The 25,148-nt window shown below is 34.3% G+C and overlaps 1 protein-coding gene across 2 annotated transcripts in view; it reads right to left on the reverse strand.

Annotated features, from left to right (window-relative positions):
- Nucleotides 1–5,782: 5,782 nt before the first annotated feature.
- LOC137393587 (protein zyg-11 homolog B-like) overlaps nucleotides 5,783–25,148 on the reverse strand; it is a 36,617-nt gene continuing 17,251 nt past the window's right edge. For both annotated transcript variants that reach the window (XM_068080212.1, XM_068080211.1), the window contains 11 exons: nucleotides 21,355–21,469; nucleotides 20,582–20,722; nucleotides 20,033–20,209; nucleotides 18,646–18,699; nucleotides 18,044–18,154; nucleotides 15,454–15,666; nucleotides 12,151–12,216; nucleotides 11,415–11,482; nucleotides 10,237–10,372; nucleotides 9,816–9,966; nucleotides 5,783–6,516 (listed from right to left, as the gene is read on the reverse strand). In XM_068080212.1, the coding sequence (XP_067936313.1) occupies nucleotides 6,359–6,516; nucleotides 9,816–9,966; nucleotides 10,237–10,372; nucleotides 11,415–11,482; nucleotides 12,151–12,216; nucleotides 15,454–15,666; nucleotides 18,044–18,154; nucleotides 18,646–18,699; nucleotides 20,033–20,209; nucleotides 20,582–20,722; nucleotides 21,355–21,469 (1,390 nt within the window). In that variant the 3' untranslated portion in view covers nucleotides 5,783–6,358. The remainder of the gene's footprint in view (nucleotides 6,517–9,815; nucleotides 9,967–10,236; nucleotides 10,373–11,414; nucleotides 11,483–12,150; nucleotides 12,217–15,453; nucleotides 15,667–18,043; nucleotides 18,155–18,645; nucleotides 18,700–20,032; nucleotides 20,210–20,581; nucleotides 20,723–21,354; nucleotides 21,470–25,148) is intronic.

Below are 25,148 nucleotides of genomic sequence, written 5' to 3' on the forward strand. Positions count from 1 at the left end.
GTGCTATCCAACACGCTACCCTTGCCATATCATTGTATAATTATTCACATACTTTTTACAACTGCCAATCTTTAATGCCGATTGGTTAAAATAACACACTTCAGCTAGCATGTTTGAAAATCATGATTGCTTGAGAGTTCATGACGCGATCTTTTTCCCTTATAATAACAACTCTTATTATAGTAGGAGTTACTTGATTTCTTTGGGTAAAGAAACTTGGTCCATTTAAAATAAATTTTCTACGCAAAAACTTTTTTGTTTTTGTTACCCGTGCAATGCCAGGCCTTCACCTAGTCATTAATAAAATTGGTCTCCATTCCCTTTGAGGAACGTTGACTAACAAATAATCCATGCACCTGAATGTATGTGTGGTAACAAACTCTTAGTGGCTTTCTAGCCTCTAATACAAGTTGATGTTTGGTGCTGACATAATTTATAAAAAAGAATTGTGAAAACCAAAACTAGTAAATTTTGTAGAACAAAAGATTAAAAATTTTGGCAAAATATGCAACTAATATACTAAAACCGAATGCAATTACACCATTGTAACGGTTATACATTAACTGTTACAATACAACTCAAACTAATACTTCAACTGCGTACCGAATTAATTTGTTCCATGATCTACTTTGCATATTAAAACCGTCATCATTACTGCGTATTCTTATAAGAATATTTGCTCCGATATAATGTGATGAAGCAAATATTCTTTTGAAAATACACAGAAATTTGTTTCACAGATCAAAAATCAGAAAAATCAATTTAAATAACCAAGTTAATAAAGTAATAATCGTCAAAAAGTTTTTTGTAAGAGATGCACATAACTTACTCTAACTTAGATTAGGTGAAGTTTAAACTAACCTACATGTAGCTCTATATATTTTCTTATTACTTAAAGTTGGCTTTATAATTTTCATCCAGCTCCCTTTAACAACTGTGATGTTTCAAGAAACTTTGTGTCATGTGATGGGAATTATTTTTGGTATTATTGGTATTATTTGTTGAAATTATTAGTAGTATGTTGGAAAATTCCTATAAACCATAACTGTCACGAACAACTTTTATCGTGTTTGCTAAGTAAATCAGACACGCTGATTCTGATTTTGTACTCAAAATAAAGATTAGTCCACTAACCTTCAAAGTTATTTAGGCTTTTTTAAAGCGTTTCAATATCCATTTCGAAAACAACACAATCGGCATTACAAGCTCCGTCCATAAATATGTGACGAAACCTAGCTTTTTCAGAAACGGAAGTTAGGAATGTTTAGTCCGATTTAGAATAATAGAGATGGGTGTCTTAAAACCCATTATTATCTAAATCCAGCCTGTAAAATAATTTCAGTTTTTTTATGAAAGGGATATTAACTATTTAAAATTGCTCGCAGCTTGTTACATGACGTTTAAATGGGCTGGACGCCGAGAAAAATGAGCTCAAAAAGCGCGGTTTTATCACAAGCTAGCGTTGTTATCGCGCTTTTTAAATATGCAATGCTAAATAGCTTATCTACCTTTCAGAAAAGACTGATATTATTAAGGCTGAATTTAGATATTAATGGATTTTAAAACACCCATCTATTTACCGATTATTCTAAATTGGTCTAAACATCCCTACGTAACTTCTGTTCCTAAAAAGCTAGGTTACGTCACGTAACCTAGCTAAGTATGGGCGGAGCTTGTTATGCCGATTGTGTTGTTCTCGAAATAGATATTGAAACGCTTTGAAAAAGCCTAAATGACTTCGAAGGTTAGTGGACTAATCTTTATTTTGATTACAAAATCGGAATCAGCGTGTCTGATTTACCTAGTAAATACGATAAAAGTTGTTCGTGGCAGTTATGGTTTAAGGTAATCCAAATAAAAGTTTATCTGTAATTGTCTTTTGGTATTTGAAACAAAATTTTTTTCATATAAGTGAACGGTGAAAACATGTAGAAAACATGTATGAAACAGAGCTACATGTATGAAACATCTAGCCCTGTTTTATGAAATTCATGTTTGCCATAGAACTAACAAATATTTGGTTCAAACGATATTAGACAATGTTACCCTATATTCTGTGATTAAAATAAAAAGCTTGTCTATTTAAAATTAGTGTCAGGTTTTATAGTTATTAAATATTAAATTAGAGCCGAACTCAACTGCTTGTACGATGTTTCTTAGTGTCTGCAAACTAACTATTGTAATATACACAGCATTTTGTTAAAAACGCTGTTTTAACATGTAATATAAATATAGACTGTCACATGTTTTTGAAATTTATACTCCATTTCAAACTTTTTTGCACTGAAAGTGCAAAAGTCAACACTGAAAGTAAACTAAACCTGAAGTAGAATCAGTGTGTAATAAAGAGAAAAAGCAGTAACATGTCTGGACAACTCTAAATTCCAATGTACTTTCTGTTTTATTGTTTAAGGATCGTGTTGGCTTGAGGCAGACGTTGAAGATTTGAGAAAGTGTAGCATTGCAACTTTATCTGATATTGGAGTAATAACAATTTAAAAGCTAACAAATTCCCAATTCTCACCATTGCGAATGTCATTATTCAGCAAAGATTTTGGAATAAAATAATCTATAAATATTAAATGAGTGTAGGGGTAACGGGGGCACAGTGGACATAGGGGCACAGTGAACACCCCTCTTTTTTCAGAAATACAAACAGTTTAGTGTTTTCACACTAGTTATAGTTCATAGGAAATGATGGCAGGGGTTTACTTTTATTATTTGGTAATAGATAGCTAAAAGAGGAAAATCTCAGGTGAGTAAAATGTAATTTTTCATGGTAAAAGTAATGTATGACATGCAAGCTAAAAATGGTCCAATACATTACACTGTCATAGGTATGTATCTCTTAATGTAAACAAACATAGGCATAAATGTTCTCTTCTTTTTTCAATATTCAACATAAACAATGGATGGAAGCTGTGAAAAATTCAGCTCATTTTCTCTCACAAGGTATGGTTGGGGCACAGTGAACAATTTGAAGTGGGGCACAGTGAACATGGTCCACTATACCCCGCTTTATTCTCAATGCTCCTACACCAAAGCCAGGGTAATGAAAAATCAATTTTAAGCTAAAATACAAATAGGCTAACGTTGAAACGCTTTCCCCTCAAATCACCAGCCCTATTTGTACCAATAATAATCTCCTCAACCCACTAAGTTTAGTTGCTCAAACTTACTTTCCCTCATATTTGAGACAGGTTTTAAAAGGCATTTGTTTATATATATTATTTTTAAATAAAAACATCAAGATTGATACTGCTATTGAAAAAAGAGAGAGATGGTGCATACATAAAAAAATGACTGATGGCCATAAGAAAAATTGAACCCCGCTGCTGAAATTAGGACTGCCGTAAAGATGGTGTTTGAGGAAGGCCTGGCAGCGCACAGGGTCACTGAGAACCTGAAAATCTTGAGAATAATCATGGCTCGTTATGTAAATAAGGCAAAAGACAAAGGAATAAATAATGTTGAGTTCTTTTCCAAAAAGAAGCAAATAGAACCGTTTTCACAGTTCATCAAGAACTATTACTGAAAGAATACCGGCTCACAGCTTTAGGGCATCATCAAGGGCTGACAGAGAAACAACTAAGAAAGTTATTACGGGCCTATGCTAAACAAAACCATTGTAGCTATCCTCCCAGATGGGATGACAACGAATGTGCTGGGGAGGATTGAATAAGCGGGTACTTGAAAAGACACAGAGAGTGACATTTAGCTGAATACATTGATTTTTCTTGTCACACGCTTGCTTCTTATCCAGTAAATAATAAATAGAATTTCATATAACTGACAAAGATAAATAATCACATTAAAATCATTTTGACTTGATAACATTATGACGGAATATAAGTGATGTCCAGCGTGCCCCATGACATGGACCACTGTACCCCAGCCATGGGGCACAGTGGTCCAAAATTTTTATCTTGTGTAACACGCAATATTTTTTACAAGGATTGGCATAGAGCCAGACGACTTTCAGATATGTTAGAGAACATATTTCTTTTGCTTTCCTATCAATTTAAACTTAGTTGATCGACTATGAGCAGAGAAATCTTGAGTAAGGTCAAAAACGGCCCACTGTGCCCCCGTTACCCCTATTATATTTATACCCTATCTACACAGTACTTAACAGGTAGGGTGACGTTTTATATTGTTCTCGATTACTCAACTTAGCCACAAACTGATGTATTAGTATCCAATGGATACTATCCAGTGATGCTGTCAATAGATTAATTTGTTTATTAGCAATCCACATAAATTCATTCGGTATATCAAGAAGGTGAATTACTTAAGATCCTTTTCATTACAATTTTTATAAAACACACACCATTTGACAGATTGCAACGTATATTCAGTTTTCTTTAAATCACAAAACCCAACTCAATTTTATACATTCAGAGATTCAGGCTTAGCAAAATTATTTGTATATTCGATCAAGATATAAAATAGAGTTGATCGAAAAACTTGTACATTGTGAATACATACTTTGATAAAATAGTGTTTCACTTGTGAGACAATGTTTCGATTGTCTATGGACCTAGGATACTGCATAATATCATAAGTTTGGGTCTAAAAAGGTTAATAGCCCTATTGTCAACTCATTAATTTTTGACCACAAAGCATACGATCAATATTATGTGCCGTACATAGTTAAGCCTTGCAAGCTCTAAAAACCTTGTCATAATTCTTAGAAGCTCCAAGTATGAACGTTTCCAGCACAAACTCTCGTTAGAAGATATACTATACATATGTGTGTGTATATATATATATATAAGAATCAAAAGCATTTGAAGTAGTTGAGTAACTCAGATAACGCTCTTACTCTAAAGTTGTTCAGACAGTGCCTATAACGCTCCCACCAATAATAATGATTTGTAAATAGAAGTCCTAGTCTTAGGCAAATACGAAAAAGAAAAGTAATAATTCAAAAGGTGAAAAATAACATAAGTAGTTTGTTTTGTAAATTTTATTTTGGTCACATGGCTTTTTGCCGTGTAGAACAGCACAATCACCACAGAAAAGGTTGAAACATATTAGTCTGCATTAATTTAATGGAAATACGCTAGAGAGCGTGGAGAAGTAAACGCACGAATTTTACTCGCTGCACATCGACAATGTCACGTCTTTATAAAAAAGGCCTTGTAGAACGCTGAGCGATAGAGCGGTGTTTAGCCTTCGTTACATAGTCAGCATTTCAAAGGGCTTGCAAATCCTAACACTCTCCATGTCCAGTTCGGCAGTGAACTGGACACATGAAGTGGCTTTCTTTTAACTATACAGTCGGTTGCCCTTGGTTGTTTTTAAATTTTTTATGCATTAAGCATTAAAGTCAACAGACATCCACTTGTAATATGCTGAGCTTATAGCAAATTGGTTTTTAGTAATAACCCTCTGTACAAAGCTTCAGAGGTTCAAAGGTTAGAGGGTGGTTAGAGCTGGTATGTCCACATCAGCTGAATTTTTTATTTTAAAAGAAAACTAACTGCATCATCAACTTTGATTGTATAGATGAATGTTAAAAAATGCATTAAATACCTTTCAATGCTTTGCTTCACTGAAATTGTATTCCCTCTGACATGTTACAGCCTTTTTAAATAAACAGCTTAAATAATTTCTGTTCATAATACAAGCTTTTTTCGAATTGTCGCTTTTTTTAAACATTGAATGCAGCTAGTCATGAAATGGATTGAAACAATAAACTACATGAAGGAGACTCCCTTCTAACAATAGAGAACACTATAAATTAGATTGATACTTGTAGGCCTTTCCAAACATGATTTTCATTTATTTCATGTTTAGAATATCCTGCAACAACCAAGTAGGAATTTTACAAAAATATATGTACCGCATATGCTTTTCATTTTTTGAGATATATGTAGCTATGTTGCGGTCACAGAAATATAAAAGCAGGTTATCAATATGCCTGGAATACATTCCCAAACACTGATTGACAGTAGTAACGTGATAAAAATAGACATCTGAACTCTGTCCTATAATATGAGCAATACAAGCAAAGGAGAAATATATGTCTATGACTGAATTTTCTTCACCAAATTCTTGAGAAAAAAAATACTTTGCCTTGGGATAAATACAGCTATGTTAATACTTTCTTGCACAAACGTAAAAAATCAGCAATGAGCCTAGTCTTGTTTATAGCTTGCACGCAAACAGGTTGTATCAAATTGCTGACATACATCAGCCTCTAACAGCGGCATTCGAAACAATTGATACATTTATGAGTTTAGATGAAGCGCTTGTAGATCAAGGTGCACATTAAAGCATCAATCAATCAAATCATACATGAGTGAGGCATGCAAACAAAACCATGAACAATATTAAAACGCGTGAGGAAAACCTATGAACTAGGAGGGTCGTGTAAAGAAACCTCTGCTACAAACTCATGCAAGGATGTAGCAAGATTTCGGACTAGACTACAAGGTCCAGGTGATTGAGCTATTCTCTTCACATCTTGATAGACTCTCCCGGTGTGAAGCATCTCCACATATTTCTCACCTACAATCATTGTAAAGGACTTTATATTGGACTAACCCTTATATTTAACTTAATTTATGCCTTAACGAAGCTAACAATGCTGAGTCAATGCATATGAGTGGTGCAGTGAAACTATTTGGCCGGGGTGCGTTTTCGTCGTTGCGATGCGTCCGGTCACGGGGCGGTATCGGCCGATAGTTTTAGTGCCGTTTTTTCAGTTAGTCATGCAGAACGGCTTAGGATTACCTACGCTTTTCATCTAGTGCAGATCAGTTGGTCACACCGGTCTCTGTAGTTTGGTTGAGTTAATATACCGTGTATTGGACAACTATACCACTCTATTCTTAAGTACAAGGTATTTACCATTTAATATTTATCCAATTTCTGATTTTGTCGTTTCTCTTTTAACCAACTTGAATTATTTGTGTATTAATATTTCTTAAATTCTGTTTTCTTTATTAGTTAGAAACCACTACGGCGAGACAACTCATACATGATTATAAACTAACATAAACCTAGCCGTACCAGAACATTAAAGGGCAAAAGGTAATTACTAATCCTTTTTTTATAAACGTATTTCTTATCGCATTCTTGCCGATTTTACGTATTTTACTCTTAACATTACGACTTTTATTTTAGCTGTCACGGTGCATACCAAGAACTGGCACGCATAATAAAATAACCTATTCAACCTCAAAGAATTGTGTCTAGTCCTATTGCACCCATAGACGCATACCCTTAGACATAACCTGGTACAGCTACAATCATAGTTTAACTTTTCTTATGATACTAATTAGAGATTCCCTCTGTCATACAGCCCACGACCAAAGTGATATCGGAAAAAAGAAAGGGTATTGCTGGTTGAGAAATGCAATATTAGCAGTCAAATAGGATAACTGCAATGGTAGCTGCAATGGTAGCTGTAATGTACTGGGTGTTATTACGTACAACAAACAGCAATAATGAAAGGAAAAGATTATATGTTTATATTTCTCCCTGCAATGGGAGAAATGCAATAATAGAAGTTAAATGGCAAGCTGCTGTGTAATATACACAGTTTGAAAGTTGGTTGTGTTGAATGCAGAATGGTTTTGACAGCGATCTGTAACCAAAGTGAAGAAATAGATCATGATCACAGAAACCATAATTAAGTCGGGTGTGTGAGATTTAGAGTTATCTACACTAGCAAAAGGAGAAAATTCTCAGTTATTTTCCAAAAAAATATTTGATTCCAGCTTAATTGCAGCAGATTTTATGGTCAAACTGAATGCATGTTTACCATTAGTGCAAAAACATGGTTTTTAGAAAACTGGTGATAAAGTTTGAGAAATAAAAACCAATGCACGATTTTGTTTACATTTCAAAACATCATAGCAACCAATATCAAGAAGTTGTGATATTTATCTAGATTTTCGTATTTACATGCAAAAAATTATGCTGAATTTAAAAATCTAAACAGATTTTAGTTGGTTGTCATAGAAATAGCTGTATATCTATAAGAGAGCGTAGGCCTATAACTTAATTTTGCAGATATTAAAAACGGCTTGGCAGTCCCGCGATATTGGGCACAGCCGTAGTATCATCAACAATCTACAGTCAAACATGGATAACTCGAACTTCACGGGACCGAGCGAAAGTGTTCGAATTATCAGAGCGTTCAAGTTATCAGAGCACTGTCACAAGTCCATGTATTTACTTATTTATTAGTAGATACATGTACATATACAAACTATAATATAAATCAAAAGCACAAATGGCTTGTTTCAAATTAAATGCTTCTAATGTAAAGTTTAAAACGTTTTTATCAAAAAGTATAGAGATTTTTTTATCACTTGAGATTGGTTTGTTGTTTGAGGTGATGTTATTGCCAGGACGTTTTTTAGATTGAAATTGGCAAAACTTGATCATTGTTGAAATGCTCAAAAGAAAAGACATCTTTTTCTTTTAAGCGTTTTACCCACGATCAATTTTGCCGATTTTTTTTAAGTTTATGCAAAAATTACCTCACTTTACCTTGCTTCCAAAGGGCGATCGTTAAGCGGATGTTTGGTATAAATCAAATTTCACCAAACCTTTAGAAAAGACGTTGACAAAAATATTTTGCCGATGGTGGTAATAACGACGCTTATGAATTACGAAAAGTTGAGGTTTACCTCTATGGCTTGGAATAAAGTGATTTTCTAAAGCGATAACAACCGTTTCAGTAGCCGTTGGGAAAAAACAGTTCGAGTTAACAGTATTGAGTTCGAGTTATCTATAGCAATTTATCATTACGTGGGAACGGACCAAAGAAACCGTTCGAGTTAACCATGTGTTCAAGCTATCCGTGGGCGAGTTATCCATGTTTCACTGTATTTAGAAAATAATAACAATAACATATTGCCCAACATCGGTCACTATATACTTCGATCTTGTAAATTCGAATGATTATTCTTATAATTAAATCTTATAATAATCTTATAAAATCGAATAATTATTCTTATAATTAAATATTGTAATAATCTTGTAAGAATCGTTAGAAAAATATCGTCGTCATTTCCTTTACTTTCATTGCTTTGGACATCAGTTGGAATACCAAAGTACTCATTATAAGTGTCCAAAATGTCAGTTACCTACTTTGAAATCGGCAAAAAAAGAAACGATTACTTTTCAGTACTTCTACGTTAATTACAAAAACCTTCGGGAGTTGGACAATGCCATAGACTGGTGAAATGTACACGTTTTTCTCATGAAATGCGCACGACTTAATGGTTCTACTCTCTGTCGCACAGCCTTATCTGCGTTTCGTTGGCCGGTCTTAATTTTGATTAAAAAAGGCTTGTCAAGTTTTAATGACGATTTTAGGCCAAATTAATCTGTCTATTTATGTATAATCTGATCAGATGGGTTAGTTTTAGGATATTGTCTACAAATGATAAAGACTTGGTAACATATTTAAATAGGTTTATATGTGTTTTGTATCATTATTATACTTAAACGACTCCATAGAACAATGGTTAAATTTGTTGATGAGATTTGGGCACAAAGGTTTGGGATGGCCGTTCATGAATGATTTTCGTGAGTTGTGTGCACATACGCATTTATCATAAAGCTCCCAAACTATCGCTTCGCTTGTGTTTGGTCGTGGGACCAGGACCTAGAAAGCAAACAATGATATAGCTATTATGATTGGTGAATCTCAACAGATGGGATTACCAGCTAGTTCCTGGTTTGCTAACTGTCGAACAGAGGCTCTTGATCGTAACCATAGATGTCACAAAGGTACTCATGGGACAAACTGGCAACAAGCCCTTAGAAACTAAGCAGAAAGTCAAGCTTACGGTCTTTCCGGCAGACATGGTTGATGGCCCATAATGCCCAGAGCTGAGAGGCTGAAGGAGCTGATTCGGCTAGCAATGGACAAAAAACTTGAAAGCATCTGTATGCCACCATTGCACTCTCCGGCTGTTTCCAGTCTGATATAGCGGATATCTGGTGTAGAATATAAAGCCACTTGTGTCAAAAGTGATGCAGCAAATTAAATTCCTTAAGGTTATTAGCAAAATATAAAATATTGATAACAACTCATTTTTACTATATTTGCATGCTGACAAGCATTTTAAGTGCTGACTATGGACAGACTCCTTCACTTTCATTAAATCAAACACTCATATAAAATCAGTGTAGAACCTGCACTGGTCTGGTTTACAGCTTAATCAATGGGACAAAAATAGACTTGAGAAATGGAAAGGGACAACTCACCATCTCCTCTTGAAGGTGATCCACCTTTGAGGGGTCGATATGAGTCCAGGCTGGGTTTTCAAGGTTGCACAGAAGGTTGGCAAGAATTCCACCAGAAAAGTAGGCATATTCAGAGTTGTCACTCCTCAAAGACTCTCTAATTAATATACATTGGATATCAGACTTCTAGCTTGCATCAACAAAGTTGCAACAAGTACTGTGTTTATAATATTACTCGACTATTTGGGAAGAGGTTAAGGGCTGGTTTCTACCGTCTAAAGTAAAAAACATAGACCATGAGGCTTTCTTTAGACAATCTCTATCTCGCTACAAAAGCTGAAGTAAGAGGGGATAATTACACACATGAACTACTGATTGATCTGGTCAGTTTTCAATGGTCAATTTTTTTCAAAATCTTGATTTTCCGACATACCATGTAAAATTCAAGCAAATATTGGGTCTACACTTGATACACTTTCCAACATACTATGTTCAAGGTTTCTCACAGTATCACGGTTTTGTTAAGAAATATGAAGATACTGAAGGTAAAAAATTAAATGAAGATGTAAAAAATATACAAAAATAGTGAAAACATATTATTATAAGATATGTCAGTTTCGGCTTCACTTGTTCTAGGTTAGAGTAATTTACACCGAGTACCTCTATCACAACCTCTAACTTCACAAGCATGGCTATAGAGGTTATCTAGGTTAGAGTAATTTACACCGAGTACCTCTATCACAACCTCTAACTTCAAACGCATGGCTATAGGCTAAACTTCCATTCGTGTATCTTCAAAATAATGTAACAATAAAACCTATTTGTATTATTACTTACTAATTTACTCTTATATAGTTACGTTTATTTACTCTTATCTCATCATAAAGAGATACAATAACTCTCAATAATGTATTTATGTCACTTGGTATTTGTGACTGTAATCACCTGCTAAGTTTATTAAGGAGTTGTGATAGCATTGGGAAGTGTGCGAGGGAACATATCATCCAATCTATGTTACAGTGTTAACATACAAGTACACACATCTCGAGGTTGGAATCTCTAACAAAAAGAGGCATAATTGCATCTTTTTAATAGCCTCCTTTTCTTACCAACTGTTAGGTGCATAAGTAAAAAAAAAACAAATAAGAACATCTGTCAAACTTCTTAAAAATAAGTAAACACCACGGATTTATACAAACCTTATAACTTCTAGAAAAGAGCTTGTGATCAGGTTTACTCTCAGCTCTGGAACCTCAGCTATGTTATTCTAGAGAAAAATGATAGCAAGCCTCAGAGTGGGTTCACAACAGAACTAGTTTTCAAGGTTAGTCTTAGGCAATCACCTGCCATGGCAGACAAGGAAAGCAAGCTTAGTGAGTCAGTCTCTAGCTAGCGATCTCTCCGCCTCATGTAAAAGAAAGCGCCAGTACATCAGAGAGAAAGTGCACCAGTTGAGGGGCTGCCGCATGAGAAATTAATGATATACTCAAGGGCCTGAAATAGGCTTCAACTCCATTTGCTGCTATTGGAAACAATTTAACGCAGAATACTCTTCCAGCGACCATCAATGGTCTTTCCAAGAATCGCACAACCAACCTAGTATTTGCAGGTTAGTCGCTCAGAAACTTATATTTACGGGTAACTCTCAAATATTTCAAACGTTTCTTTCAGTAAATACATATATATCTCTAAAAAAAGCAACGCCATGAAATATGTAGAGCAGAAGAATAAGATGTGATTTTGTGGATATGGAAAAATTCCAAGCAAGCTTATCCAGAAGTAAAATCCCAAGCATAACGTTCAATTCAATTTCAACATGGGTAGAAACAGACGTGACCAAAAGTGATGTTGAATAGATTTATTAGGAATTTTCTGAAAATTCTTATTTCTGAAAAGTTGTAACAATACCTAGAATATTCCAGAAGTTTAACCTACCAGCAAGCCAACAATCTTTATCTGTATTTGCAGTCTTTCTTCCTCTTCTGCCACTCTTGAGTATTTCTATGAAATAGTGATAATGGCTAGTGAGGGTTAGAGAGTCTACCAAATAGGGACAGTGTAATAATATCAATAGATATATCTATCTCTATCGACATCTTAGTCAATAATCACAACGTTCAAATATTTATGCAAAGCCCGAACCATGCGAGTACACTTGTTAAAAATGTTATTGAGACTAATTTAGTGGTTCAAATAGTAACAAAGGGGACAACTATATGTTCATTAAACCATCACTCATTGAGTTTTTGCTGCTGTTATTATTATTATTCAAACTAGGCATGTTGTTGCATTTCACGCCTTTCTGGTTGTAATACGACCAAAGATTATTTTAATTTATTCAAGTAAATGCAAAAAAAATAAACATTTTTATATAATTTAATGCAAATTAAAAACAACATTTTCTATAATATGAACTGCAAAATTTCATTCATCTTTTTCTAAAGTTCGCAAACTACAGTTCACAAGTTTATTAAGTAATAAATTAGCTATTATATGCGTCGTTTATCATATTATCATGAACAAGTAATGCAGAGTAGGTTAATTTACTAACATGTTATATATAAGGAATGTAAATATCTAGTACTAGAGAGTAATTGTATTATATTAGACAATTAACAGATAAGCAAATAAAAATGATGATACCGATAGTAGATAAAAAATGATACGTATTATAGCACAGTGATATCTCAAGCCTATCAGAATTAATCCCTATTAAATTCAGAAGTTAATCCTTTAGTTATCGGTGTGATTAATACACGCAGTTGGAAGTGAGATACAGTCAAATGTCCCTAGTTGACCTTCTCCTAGACGAAAAAATCTGACAAGATTTTGAGTTACGCATGTTTCTATAGTCGACCAAAATTTGGCTGTATGGTAATGATTGACCAGCAAATTATTGGTCTTTCTTGCCCAATTCAAATAACACATTCTAGCACTCCCTTCATGTTTCCCTGCCGCCTCTTCACATCCATTCATGCATACACAATACCGCTATTGCTATTTCAAAAGTAAATGATACAAAAATGTTAATATTTATTCTTTATTATGGTCTTATTCTTTAGAATGTACCAAAATAATTTTGTGCTGTATTTCAGTGTTTCGGCTCTAACACGGATTACGATTGTTTTAATTATTTTATATAAAAAACTTTCTTCAGCTATAAACCAAACTGGGAGCCGAATGAATTAGGCTTGAATGAATTCTATTAAAAGACCGAGGTACCACTGCATACGATTTTGCAATACAGTCAAGCTTTGACTTACTTTCGCCTCATCATACAATTTTTACACATACGATGTAAAAATTGAGAAAATATTCATCTTCACATTCAAAGTAACTCCACCATTCCGAAATTTCTCAAGACATTGCGATTTTGTAAATCAGCACATATGCATGCAGTTCTCCTTCTCAATGTTTGGTTCAAGGGTGATCAGGTAAGATCAAACAGTGCTTCATGCCTTCCTTTTATAGCTTCAAAATCATGGATTATAGATTCCAGTAAGACCAGTGCAAGTGGTAGAAGTGATAAAAAAGACAAAAACAATAGTTTGCTTAAAAGAGTAATAAGAAATAATAAAGATATGGTTAAAATAAGTGAAGTGATCTAGCAGCAAAAAGGTGGAAGTGATGCGAGGAAAAAACATACCCAAAAAAGTGAAAGTGGAGAGGTTAAATGAAATCATTAATAAAATTAAAAACTATGAAATGTAAGCAAAAATATAAATTACTTTAATTTACAGTTGAGAACAGTCTAAGTTAGAGTAACTCCATATTTCTAGCACTAAGACTACACCTCTGTTTGTCTGTCTTAAGCAGAAAGGTAGTCATAGAATCACCAGACGATTCGGTATTGCTAATAGACAATTCACGATATAACAATATCGTTAATCCATTTTTGTAAATTTTTCTTAATATTTATTGTCTATTTTGTGTTCAACATAATTGGAAAAATTTATTCCATGAATGTCAGTGTGAGTGGAAGACCATGGAATGACCTTATTATAAGACTAGAAGGTCCATACGTTTCAGTTCCAGTATCGCTCACTCTGAAAATTGTCAGATGTACGATAAATCGCCATTACGCAATTATATCAGTTATATGATTGGCTATATCTCTTTAAACGGCGGTAATTTTTAAATCGTCTACTTTAAAAAATGCCACCAAACAATTAAATCGTCATATCGTGAAGTATATCGCCATATCTCTACATATAACATGGTTTCTACAAGTGAGTGCTTACATTTACGTGAAGTATATCGTCATATCGTGAAGTATATCGCCATATCTCTACATATAACATGGTTTCTACAAGTGAGTGCTTACATTTACGTGAAGTATATCGTCATATCGTGAAGTATATCGCCATATCTCTACATATAACATGGTTTCTACAAGTGAGTGCTTACATTTACGTGAAGTATATCGTCATATCGTGAAGTATATCGCCATATCTCTACATATAACATGGTTTCTACAAGTGAGTGCTTACATTTACGTGAAGTATATCGCCATATCGTGAAGTATATCGCCATATCTCTACATATAACATGGTTTCTACAAGTGAGTGCTTACATTTACGTGAAGTATATCGCCATATCGTGAAGTATATCGCCATATCTCTACATATAACATGGTTTCTACAAGTGAGTGCTTACATTTACGTGAAGTATATCGTCATATCGTGAAGTATATCGCCATATCTCTACATATAACATGGTTTCTACAAGTGAGTGCTTACATTTACATATAATGCATTTTATTTAATGGTGTATATTTATGTAAATATCTGAGGTTTTATCATCATTTTCTTTAGCTATAGAGTGAATTAAACAAAATACAATATGTTTTAATGAGAACCTTTGCTGTAGCACGTACCAGTTTCGATAGGTGAAGCTAATATTAAACCAGGTAAACTGCATTTAATTTAATTTATATTCTCAACAAGACAATTACTAAGAAATACACCATTACAAATCATTGATGAAAGCTCCATGTGCACAATAGGTTGGGTAATAAAGGTGCAGAGCCTAGATAGCAGACAGTGAGCTGGGTGTGGCTAACATGGATGAAAAATCACTCCTACTTATGTTGATGCTTTACTGTATCTAGTTTCAAGGTTCATCTCCAACAACCCAAGAGAATCTCATGAAACAGACAAAATCTATAATGACGTTGTGTTACATGACTGACAAGAGTGGGTGGTTTTAGCAAACAGTACGACAAGATACAACTCTTACTGTGAGGCAGCTGACAGCCAGCTCAAGTCCTTGCAACTTAGAGAAGCAGTGGCAGGCCTTAGGCGATTCATCTGTGAGATTCCAAAGAGCTGATAGAGCGAATTTGATGACGCCATCTGTAGAGAGGATTTCAGCCTTTTCTTTGGTTATCTCTATGAGTCTAAGCATGTACTTGCTGTTGGATGCTAGGTCACTGACGGCATTGATTGGTACCTGCGTTGTAAAATGATTTGAGTAGTATGACAATGAAAAAAATATGATACTAGCAGACCTAGTTGATGCTGCACTTACAGCGTGCAAGCACACGCTGCCTCATTCAAAATTAAGAGTTATTCACCCTCATCATACACATTGCTCTACCACACTCATTGTACAGTTGAATGAAACACAATGCCAAAAAGAAACAAGAAAAAGGTATTTACATAGGTATAGGAGTAATCACAAGCGTACACCTAATGAGTTCAAAGGTCAAATATGAATGAGCTAGCTGGGGATGCCGAACTTTGTTCATCAGATGTCCACATAAATATTCATCACTCTATATATCTATATTATTATCATATAAAAATATACATGTAATATATCAAATAATATTTACAAATCAGATGTAACCAGGTCAACAGCAGAGGTGACAAAGGTCATCACTATATCTATAAGTTAATAGAAAGATCGATAATAAGTAACCAACTGCAAAGGAGGTGTGGCAGCACAAAGTCTACTTATACTGGAAAAATGGTTACAAAGCTCAACTTAACTCTAATCAGAAGTAGTGTTCTCGTGAAGTAATATGGTAAGGAAACAGTAGTACAGATAAATAGCAATAGCTGACTAGCAAGCCAACTAATTGAAGAACTAAGTAATCGGCTACTTTTAATTAGTACTTAGTAATTACTACTGTCCTGTTGTTTCTATGGAAAGGAGTTGTCCAACCTTGTTTATGAGTGTTTCATGTCAGTCAAGAAATCAAATTCGTGTACTAATGAAAGTGTGTGTGCTTGGTTATCAGACTTAGTTTCCATAAGTACATAGTGCCAAGGAACTTACATATATCATATGCAGCTGTAGTACTACGTACATCACTATTGTCAGGACACTATTGTCAGGATTCGTAAGTCAGTAAATTTTATAGGTAACTAAATCGTAGTTTTCCGTTTTAATCAAATTTGCTGAAGCATCGTGAAAGAGGAGAATGTGAAAACTTTTAATTCAGCTGCCCTAATGATATGAAAAAAACTATATTTTAGATTATTTGCTATTTACATACGACTAGGTGAATGTCTGGCGTAGCACGGGTAATAAAAACAGCTTATAAACAGCGGTAAGTAATTTAGTTGCCATTGACTGATTTTCTTTACCCAACAAATTTGAGTAACTTGAGCCAGTAACTTAAGCTAGCAATAATCAATTTATACGCTGGTAAATTAACTTACTATAATAAGAGCCAGCTTATAATTGTGCTTATAATTACAAAAATGTAAACTGTAATGATTTCTCATGCAATCAATCATGATCTTCAAGCGCACTATTAGTAACCAATAGTATTTTGCAAGCGGTTCAAGCGTACGCATTTTATCCAGGGTAATTTGTATGACCATAATTATTCCATTGTATAGCAATGTAGCCGCTTAGCCTTGTGGATAAACACGCCTGCCTGCAGACTTAAAAGTTTTGAGCTGAATTCCAGTGCGAAGTAGATTTTTCATTCCTACAACTTTATACCTATAACTGGACACATGAATGAGAAGACCAACAAACAGAGATTTAAATGGAGACTAGTTGAATATCCGGCATTGCACGGGTAATGAAATAATCACTCAAAGAATTTGAGCAACTTACTTCATAAGCTAGTAGTTTAAATCTTTACTAAAACAATAGCGGTGTCGAAGCCAGCTTAATAATCGTTTAAATTCTCTGCGAAGCGGATTGTTCATTACTAGATTTTAATCGCTATAACTGGACACAGGGATGAGCAACAAAAAGACCAACACTGAGATTTATATGTATATATAGATTGAATAGACAATCTTCACTATAATAAGAGCCGTGTTCATCCGTCAGTACAAAGCCTCGGTTGACAGTTGGGAAAAAGAATTACATCATACGGGATTCAAACTCGTGACATTCGATTAAGCAGCCGGACATTTAATCCTGCAAATCGTCCGACTTTTAGCATATCAGAAAAGTCGTGCGCATTCTTATTCTCCGCACTTTATCTACATGCCTGATGATCTCTCACGGCGTACGAGGCTGCCAAGATACCAGTACTAATAATAATTTGCAGTTAATAGCGGTTGAATGCACCGTCGCACAAACACTGAAGGTAAACCAAAATTTAGTTGCATCAAACATTTAAATAAAAACCTGATAATTATTAGTGCTTGCGACTGACCCAACCATATTGTAAAATTCTTTCACAGTTCTTCAGATCTGTTTCCCAACAGATATACTGAATGAACATATACACCATCATAAAGGGATATCTCACAAGCTTCTCTTCAAACTTCTATCAAATTATAAACGCAAAAACGAAGCAAGTGCTAGAAACTTGAACAACCTTTATGAAAAGAAATAGGAACGAGAAATGCTGTACCTTAGCAGCGAGAATGGATGTGACGGCAAGACACATTCTGGTCGTAGTGAAGTCTTTGAACTTGCAGAGACATTCCAAGGCTAGCTCTATGCATTTGTACCTGTCAAATGTCTGTGTAAACACAAAAAACAACCAAGTTACTTTAGAACTGAGAAAGTGACTCAATAGATGAGAAATACCATAGAGCTACTCACCAAGTAGAAAAAGCTATTTATTACGCCAACAACGGCAGCCAATAATTGTTAACTGTAACAATTATAGAATCATATAATCTTAGCGAAAATTGTCAAGGGAGTTGACTGCCCTCACACCTTCCAACTCAACAAGTTCTAACTGATAACAGCAATGAGTGTTATTCTCTCATCTTAATCCTACATCAACCAGTTGTTAGTGTAAGTTTATACAATGTATATCTATATACATGTATATCAACTTGGCCAAAAAACTTGTGTAAGTCTGGCTGTGATTCGTAATTGAAACCCAGAAAAACTACTGCAGACTCCATTGCAGTTCTTATCATAAGAGAGATATAATTAGACAGCAGTTAGAACTGAAGAAACAGAGAGAACGCATAAGAAAATTTTTAGATGGTAAATACTCACCACTTCTGAAAGAACTTTATCTGAGCATATGGTGAGCAGACAATTTCTCTGTAGCTGAAATACATCAGAAAGGATAGCAAAAACATGTACAGTTTATTAATGAAAGGATAACTCTCAAATTGTTAAAAACAGTCAAGAACCTTCTCTGAATAAGAGAGTTATACTCTAGGAGTATTAATAGAAACAGGCGAACAGTCAAACCTCTACTTATCATTGCCTTCATATACGAATTTTCCGAAATATGATGAAAATTTTAGCAGCTACACCCCGAATAATTTTTAATATGAAATGATTGAAATTTCTTGAGGCAAGTTGGCAGGATTAAAGAAATTTAAAAGGATAAAACAAAAAACTAAAATATAAAAAAGCAACATTGGCTGAACTAATTTCAAGTTTACATAGCCTTCGGGTAAGTTGTGTTGCGTATCTCTACCACCTCTACCTATGCACCTTCTCTTCTTCTGCATCGCTATACCTTTATTTGCATGTAACCATTTGCTTGTACTTTGAAAAACTTCTTCATTTATTATTATTATTCTATTTAGCTTTCCTATATATATATATTATTTTAAATCCATTTGTTTTAACGCTAAGTGTGATCATCTGCGGTACATCTTAGCACTATTTTGGGCAGTAAAACGTATCCAACGAATTTTAATATATTCTTCTGGGAGTATTTGAGCAGTTTGAACATATAGCGGGTATTGGAATGAATTAAATTTTACGATAGCGATTTGACTGGACTTGTACATCTATCTGAAATAAGGATTTTACTGTACTTGTACATCTATTTATTTGAAATAAAGATTTTACTGTACTTGTACATCCATCTATCTGAAATAAGGATTTTACTGTACTTGTACATCTATTTATTTGAAATAAGGATTTTACTGTACTTGTACATCCATCTATCTGAAATAAGGATTTTACTGTACTTGTATATCCATCTATCTGAAATAGGGATTTTACTGTACTTGTACATCTATCTATCTGAAATAGGGGTTTTACTGTACTTAAACAAGTATCTATCTGAAATAGGGGTTATACTGTACTTGTACATCTATCTATCTGAAATAGGGATTTTACTGTACTTGTATCTATCTGAAATAGGGGTTTTACTGTACTTGTACATCTATCTGTCTAAGATAGAGGTTTTACAGTATTTGTACATCTATCTATATGAGATAGAGGTTTGACTGTACGTGTACATCTAGTTGAGATAAAGGTTTGATTGTACTTGTATACCTATCACTTGTACCACTCATCTATAATAGCTAATGCCTACAGCTTCAGTTTATTACAAAAGATTATGGCATGAAATTTCTAAAGATTATGTACAAAACTACGATGATGGAAAGTCTGACTGGCAGCGACAAGCATCACTTACAGCTTCAGTGCAAGGAAATCGCTGCATGCAGTCTATGATGGCAGAGGCCATGAGTTTAAGGTACTCAGCGTGAAGACCGAGTACCAGGTTATTCTTTGTCAGGTTGTAGAGGCAGGCTGTGGCAGCCATAAGTACCGAAGCATGGTCCGCATGCAAAGTCATGATGTCAACTAGCAGCTGTAACCATAGCAATGAGGTGCATGAGCGGACGATTTTTGTTAAGAATCAAATTATCAATTACTGTAACTCCACAGCTTGTTGACAAGCTGAAGAGGATTTTCATAATAAATCTCAAACATGTAAAACCTAAATAAAAAGTTTTAGCAAAGGTTAAAAAGGTAAAACAGAAAAATTTTATTTTTCACTATTTTCTCCAGACATGACTTAGCATTCACAAATTTTTACTTCACAAATACCTTAACCAGAAACTAGTGTCTGCTTAGTCCCTCTTGAACTGGTTTGGTAATGGGAGCAGACAACTCTTCAAAAGTTATCAACATTTCGTTATTTTAACGCGACTTGATTGTGCAGAAGGAGGAAGCAACCCACCACGATGAGGTCAGACCGTGGTCTCAAACACTGTTTGGTGATCTGAAAGAGTGAGAGCAGACACTTCTGTATGAAAAAAGGTCGATGAATGTAGCGGGCGCAGCTCTCCAACACCTTCTCCTCTCCAACTAGTGAGCCCAACTAAACCACAGAATAACACAAAATGACAAGAGAAATCATTGCTGGCCCAACCTGCAGTGCTTTAATATAGCAGTGTTATGAATGTATTATTTTGTTGTTACTATAATACTTTAGAGTGTAGATCCGAACTTTCACAGTCATTGATAGTGGGTGGGTCCACACACGCCCTCTATGTGGGAGACTATACTGAACTTTGGCCAAAGTATGATGTTGCATGCTCTGTTCTTGATAAACTGAATATTTAATCTAATGTCTGTTATCTTACAGCTGCCACTTTCTTGAATCTCTCATAGCACTTGATTGTAACCATACTTTTTTTGAGGTTAAGTGTACTACATTCAGATATATTTTGATCTAAGCCTGTAATGCTGTTGTGACAACTATATCATGTTTGATTTAAAAACAGGCTGTAATCTATTGTTGAAATGCCAAGTTTACCACAACTTCTAGTCTATTCAAAAATCAAAACAGCGATTGTCTTCTTAGCAACAGATACACTAATTTTTCAGCCCTTCAACACTAAACCCAACTCAAATAACAGTAACTATTATACTCCTTAGTTTGAATTTGCTTGGAAGTTACCAAGTAAAAAGCGCATCAAACGTTCTCCATGTTTAAAACCAGTCACTTACATTCAAATGATGTAGATAGCCAGGATGTGATGCATCCTGAAAGACATCGGCATCTGCTGCCTCTACCAGAGCCATGCCAAGAAAGGTCACATTTCGATGAGCTGCCAAGAATCGTCTGCAAAAACGCACATATGCTGAATTTATACAAACAATGAATGCACATTCACTAGTTATTTCAGAACAGTAAAAACATGCCTCTATTGAGATTGTTGAGGCTAAAAACATTGTTGATTCCTGTGAAAATCATGATGAATAGTTAAAAGAATTACATGTTACCAAAAACATGTAATTCTCCATTTCAATAACTCTTTCCACAACTAAAAATTTATGATTTTTTAAAATTAACATTGCATGTGTAACATCATTGGACAATAACCCTAAACGCGCAACCTTTTTGAACAATAATCTTGAATATGTAACCTCATTAGACGATAAGCTTGACTCGTAACCTCATTGGACAATAAGCTCAAGTGTGTAACATCATTGGCCAATAGCCTTAAACGTGTAATGTCATTGGACAATAATTATATTGCCAGCACGTGTATCAGCAAATACAGCGAATACATATAAAATATAAGGAAATGCGCAATCTGTCTCCATAAACAGTCAAATATTGACATACTCTTTGCTGACCATCAATACCTTAAAATAAAGAGAGTAAAATAAACAGCAGTGATAAATCGTTGTAGGAATATCTAAAGCAATGATGATATAATATATCAATAATATAATATAACTTTAAACAATCAATTTTGTTGTCATTTTAGGATTTTCATAATTTTCATACCTTCATACCTAGAAACTATTTTTTAACAGAATAATAACATGGAAATAAGTAAAACACATATAAATACACAGGAGATTTTACAAATGATAGACAGAAGCAAAGGTTGAATGCTAAAAAGAAAGAGTTATGCTGGTGGTAAAGATCATTTACTGATAAAAAAACAAACAGTTCTGACTGATGCAATGATTAAAAATCTGCGAATGAAAGCATCCAGTTGAGCCAATCAAACGTACCGGCGAGACAAATGGTGATTTGATTTTGCAAATTTACAAAATAAAGAAAACTTGTATTTGTAACACATTTTTGGTGATTTTATTTACGTAATACAACCAAATACTAACACAAGGGTTCTTGCTCACCTTACGATATTTACAAACCTTTATATAATTAAACACGATGTTCAGCACATTATTTATACCATACACACTTAGACTCTGCCTTTACTTGGCATATGATGAAAGTAGCTTTGGTTGTGAGTTGTTTTTTTACATGTGACATTAACATCTGTAAGCGGTAGATCTAGGATGTAACTGTGTTTATTGCACAAAAATGTTTAAACTCGTTGGGATTTATTTTAGCAAATTAAACCGATGAAATTGAGATAACAGTCACTAGCAAACGCAACAGCAAGTGATGTTAACATCTAAATTGATTAGCGAGAACTGCTACTGGAAGTTTGTCACAGCTGCCTACAGCTCAATAACTTCAGGGCCAAAGTATTTATATGGGTTATCAATCAGTTAAGGAACAGCTGATTAAAAAACTGATATACTCAAGAATAGAAGCGTTCTAACATTTTGCATCAAAAAATACAGTGTATTACCAATTCAGTTCAAAGGTTTCACAAATTGAGTTGAGTTTCACTATCCATATCACGCCCTTATGTGCACTCACTGGAAGGCCATATTTCCAATGAGTCTATGATTACACTGTTGTGAAAGTTTACATGGTTCACTTGTCCTGCTTACATCAAGAGGATGTTACAAGAAACCACGAGGCCATTTCATTAGATTATCCATTTGAAATGCTACTACTAACTATCTATTTGAAATACAACCACAAGTTTTCCATTTGAAATACAACCATAAGTTTTTTATTTGAAATACAACCATAAGTTTTCCATTTGAAATACAACCATAAGTTTTCCATTTGAAATACAACCATAAGTTTTCTATTTGAAATACAACCATAAGTTTTCCATTTGAAATACAACCATAAGTTTTTCATTTGAAATACAACCATAAGTTTTCTATTTGAAATACAACCATAAGTTTTCCATTTGAAATACAACCATAAGTTTTCCATTTAAAATACAACCATAAGTTTTCCATTTGAAATACAACCATAAGTTTTCTATTTGAAATACAACCATAAGTTTTCTGTTTGAAATACAACCATAAATAAGTTTTCCATTTGAAATACAACCATAAGTTTTCCATTTGAAATACAACCATTAGTTTTCAAAAGTAAAACAAAAAAATTCAACTTGAAAGATTCACAGAAGAAAATGGAAAATCTCCAGCTAGATCAAGAACCACAAGTTAGCCTTGGCTACCCTAAAGCATGGCATGTATAGTCGTAACTTAAAAAAAATTAGGAAAGTAAGACAAAGAGAGTGATTTTCTTTAGGCATTTGATATTGCTGCCCAATTCTGATCAGCTAACATTCAGCTAACATCAGACAAATGAGTCAATTTATGACTAATGCAGCCAGATTAAAGTCATGTTCAAAGAAAATAAACTGTTTTACATTTTTTGGTTTTGAATAATTCGAGTCTGACAACCAACTAGCTCTTCAACTGTTTCAGACAATGCAAGATGTGGTTCCATTTTTTCTCTCACAGTACTCCAAGGTTGAACAGAGGTAATCCCTGATAAAGTATTTGTCTTCTAATGTCAGTTAGTGCACTTATACTATTTAATAATAAACTGTTGCAAGCCAGATGTAAAAACCCATGAAAAAATTTGGAATTGCAAAAATCCAATTAGTATCATAATTTGGAAAACCGAAAGAGAAATGAAAAATAGAATTATTTCCAAACTGGTCACTATATCTGTATAAACTATCATGAGTCGGAATCAAGGCAGAGAGCTGATAAGCACATTTGTCTTCAGAAGCAACCTTCAGAGTAAAGCTTGAATGAAAATGATCTGAAATAATCCTGATTGAAAAAAGATACACACATGAATATATCTTAAATAACTAAATATACCTGTGCTATCTTAATTAAACGATAATTATAGATAAGTCATTTGGGAGTTTTTAGAGCACAGTTTCTCATCAGACAAAAGTTGTAATTTATGCAGTAGCTGGAGGTCCCAATGTGCACTGAACATAAGCGCAGTAATAAGGAATTAGAAACGAGTCATACTGTCAGCACATTCATACGGTAACTTATTACAGTTATACCTCGACATATGAGTATTCCAACATGCGAGAAAATCGAGATATGAGCACAATTTCGAGCAAGTTTTCGCATTGAGATACAAGAAAACTTTGAGATACAAGCATACGAGCCGGTTCTTGATGTGACTACAAAGTGGCCAGGTATGTGAGAGGCCGCTTTCAGGAGCTGCTTGCTTGGTCTTTCTTGTCGAATCAGTGGGAAAAAAGTTGGAAAAGGCTGGGTTAAATATTATGAAAGCAAGACCGAAAAACGCCAAGCCACAAAAAATAAAAAATTAAAACAAAGACAAAATTGAAGTGGAGTTCAGTAACAATTAAAACTTGGCTTTAAGTGTGTGTTTAGTAAGCTAAATTCCTTTAAGTTAAATTCAAGGTTTATGTTATTACAAAATGTCAAATTCTAGTGTATGGGGCGCGTTGCTGTCAAGTCTCGAAGGTGTCATTTGTCTCGAAGGTGTGAACAGTACTTTACAGTACTGTTCTACAGCACTGTTTACACAGTAATCTTACATTTTATTGCAGATCATAATCACTAAATAGGCACAGTAGACGCTCCTACGACATAAATAATCCATTCAAGGAACATCTATGCTATCGGGA

Source organism: Watersipora subatra, chromosome 4 (assembly GCF_963576615.1).
Source record: "Watersipora subatra chromosome 4, tzWatSuba1.1, whole genome shotgun sequence".
NCBI lineage: Eukaryota > Metazoa > Bryozoa > Gymnolaemata > Cheilostomatida > Watersiporidae > Watersipora > Watersipora subatra.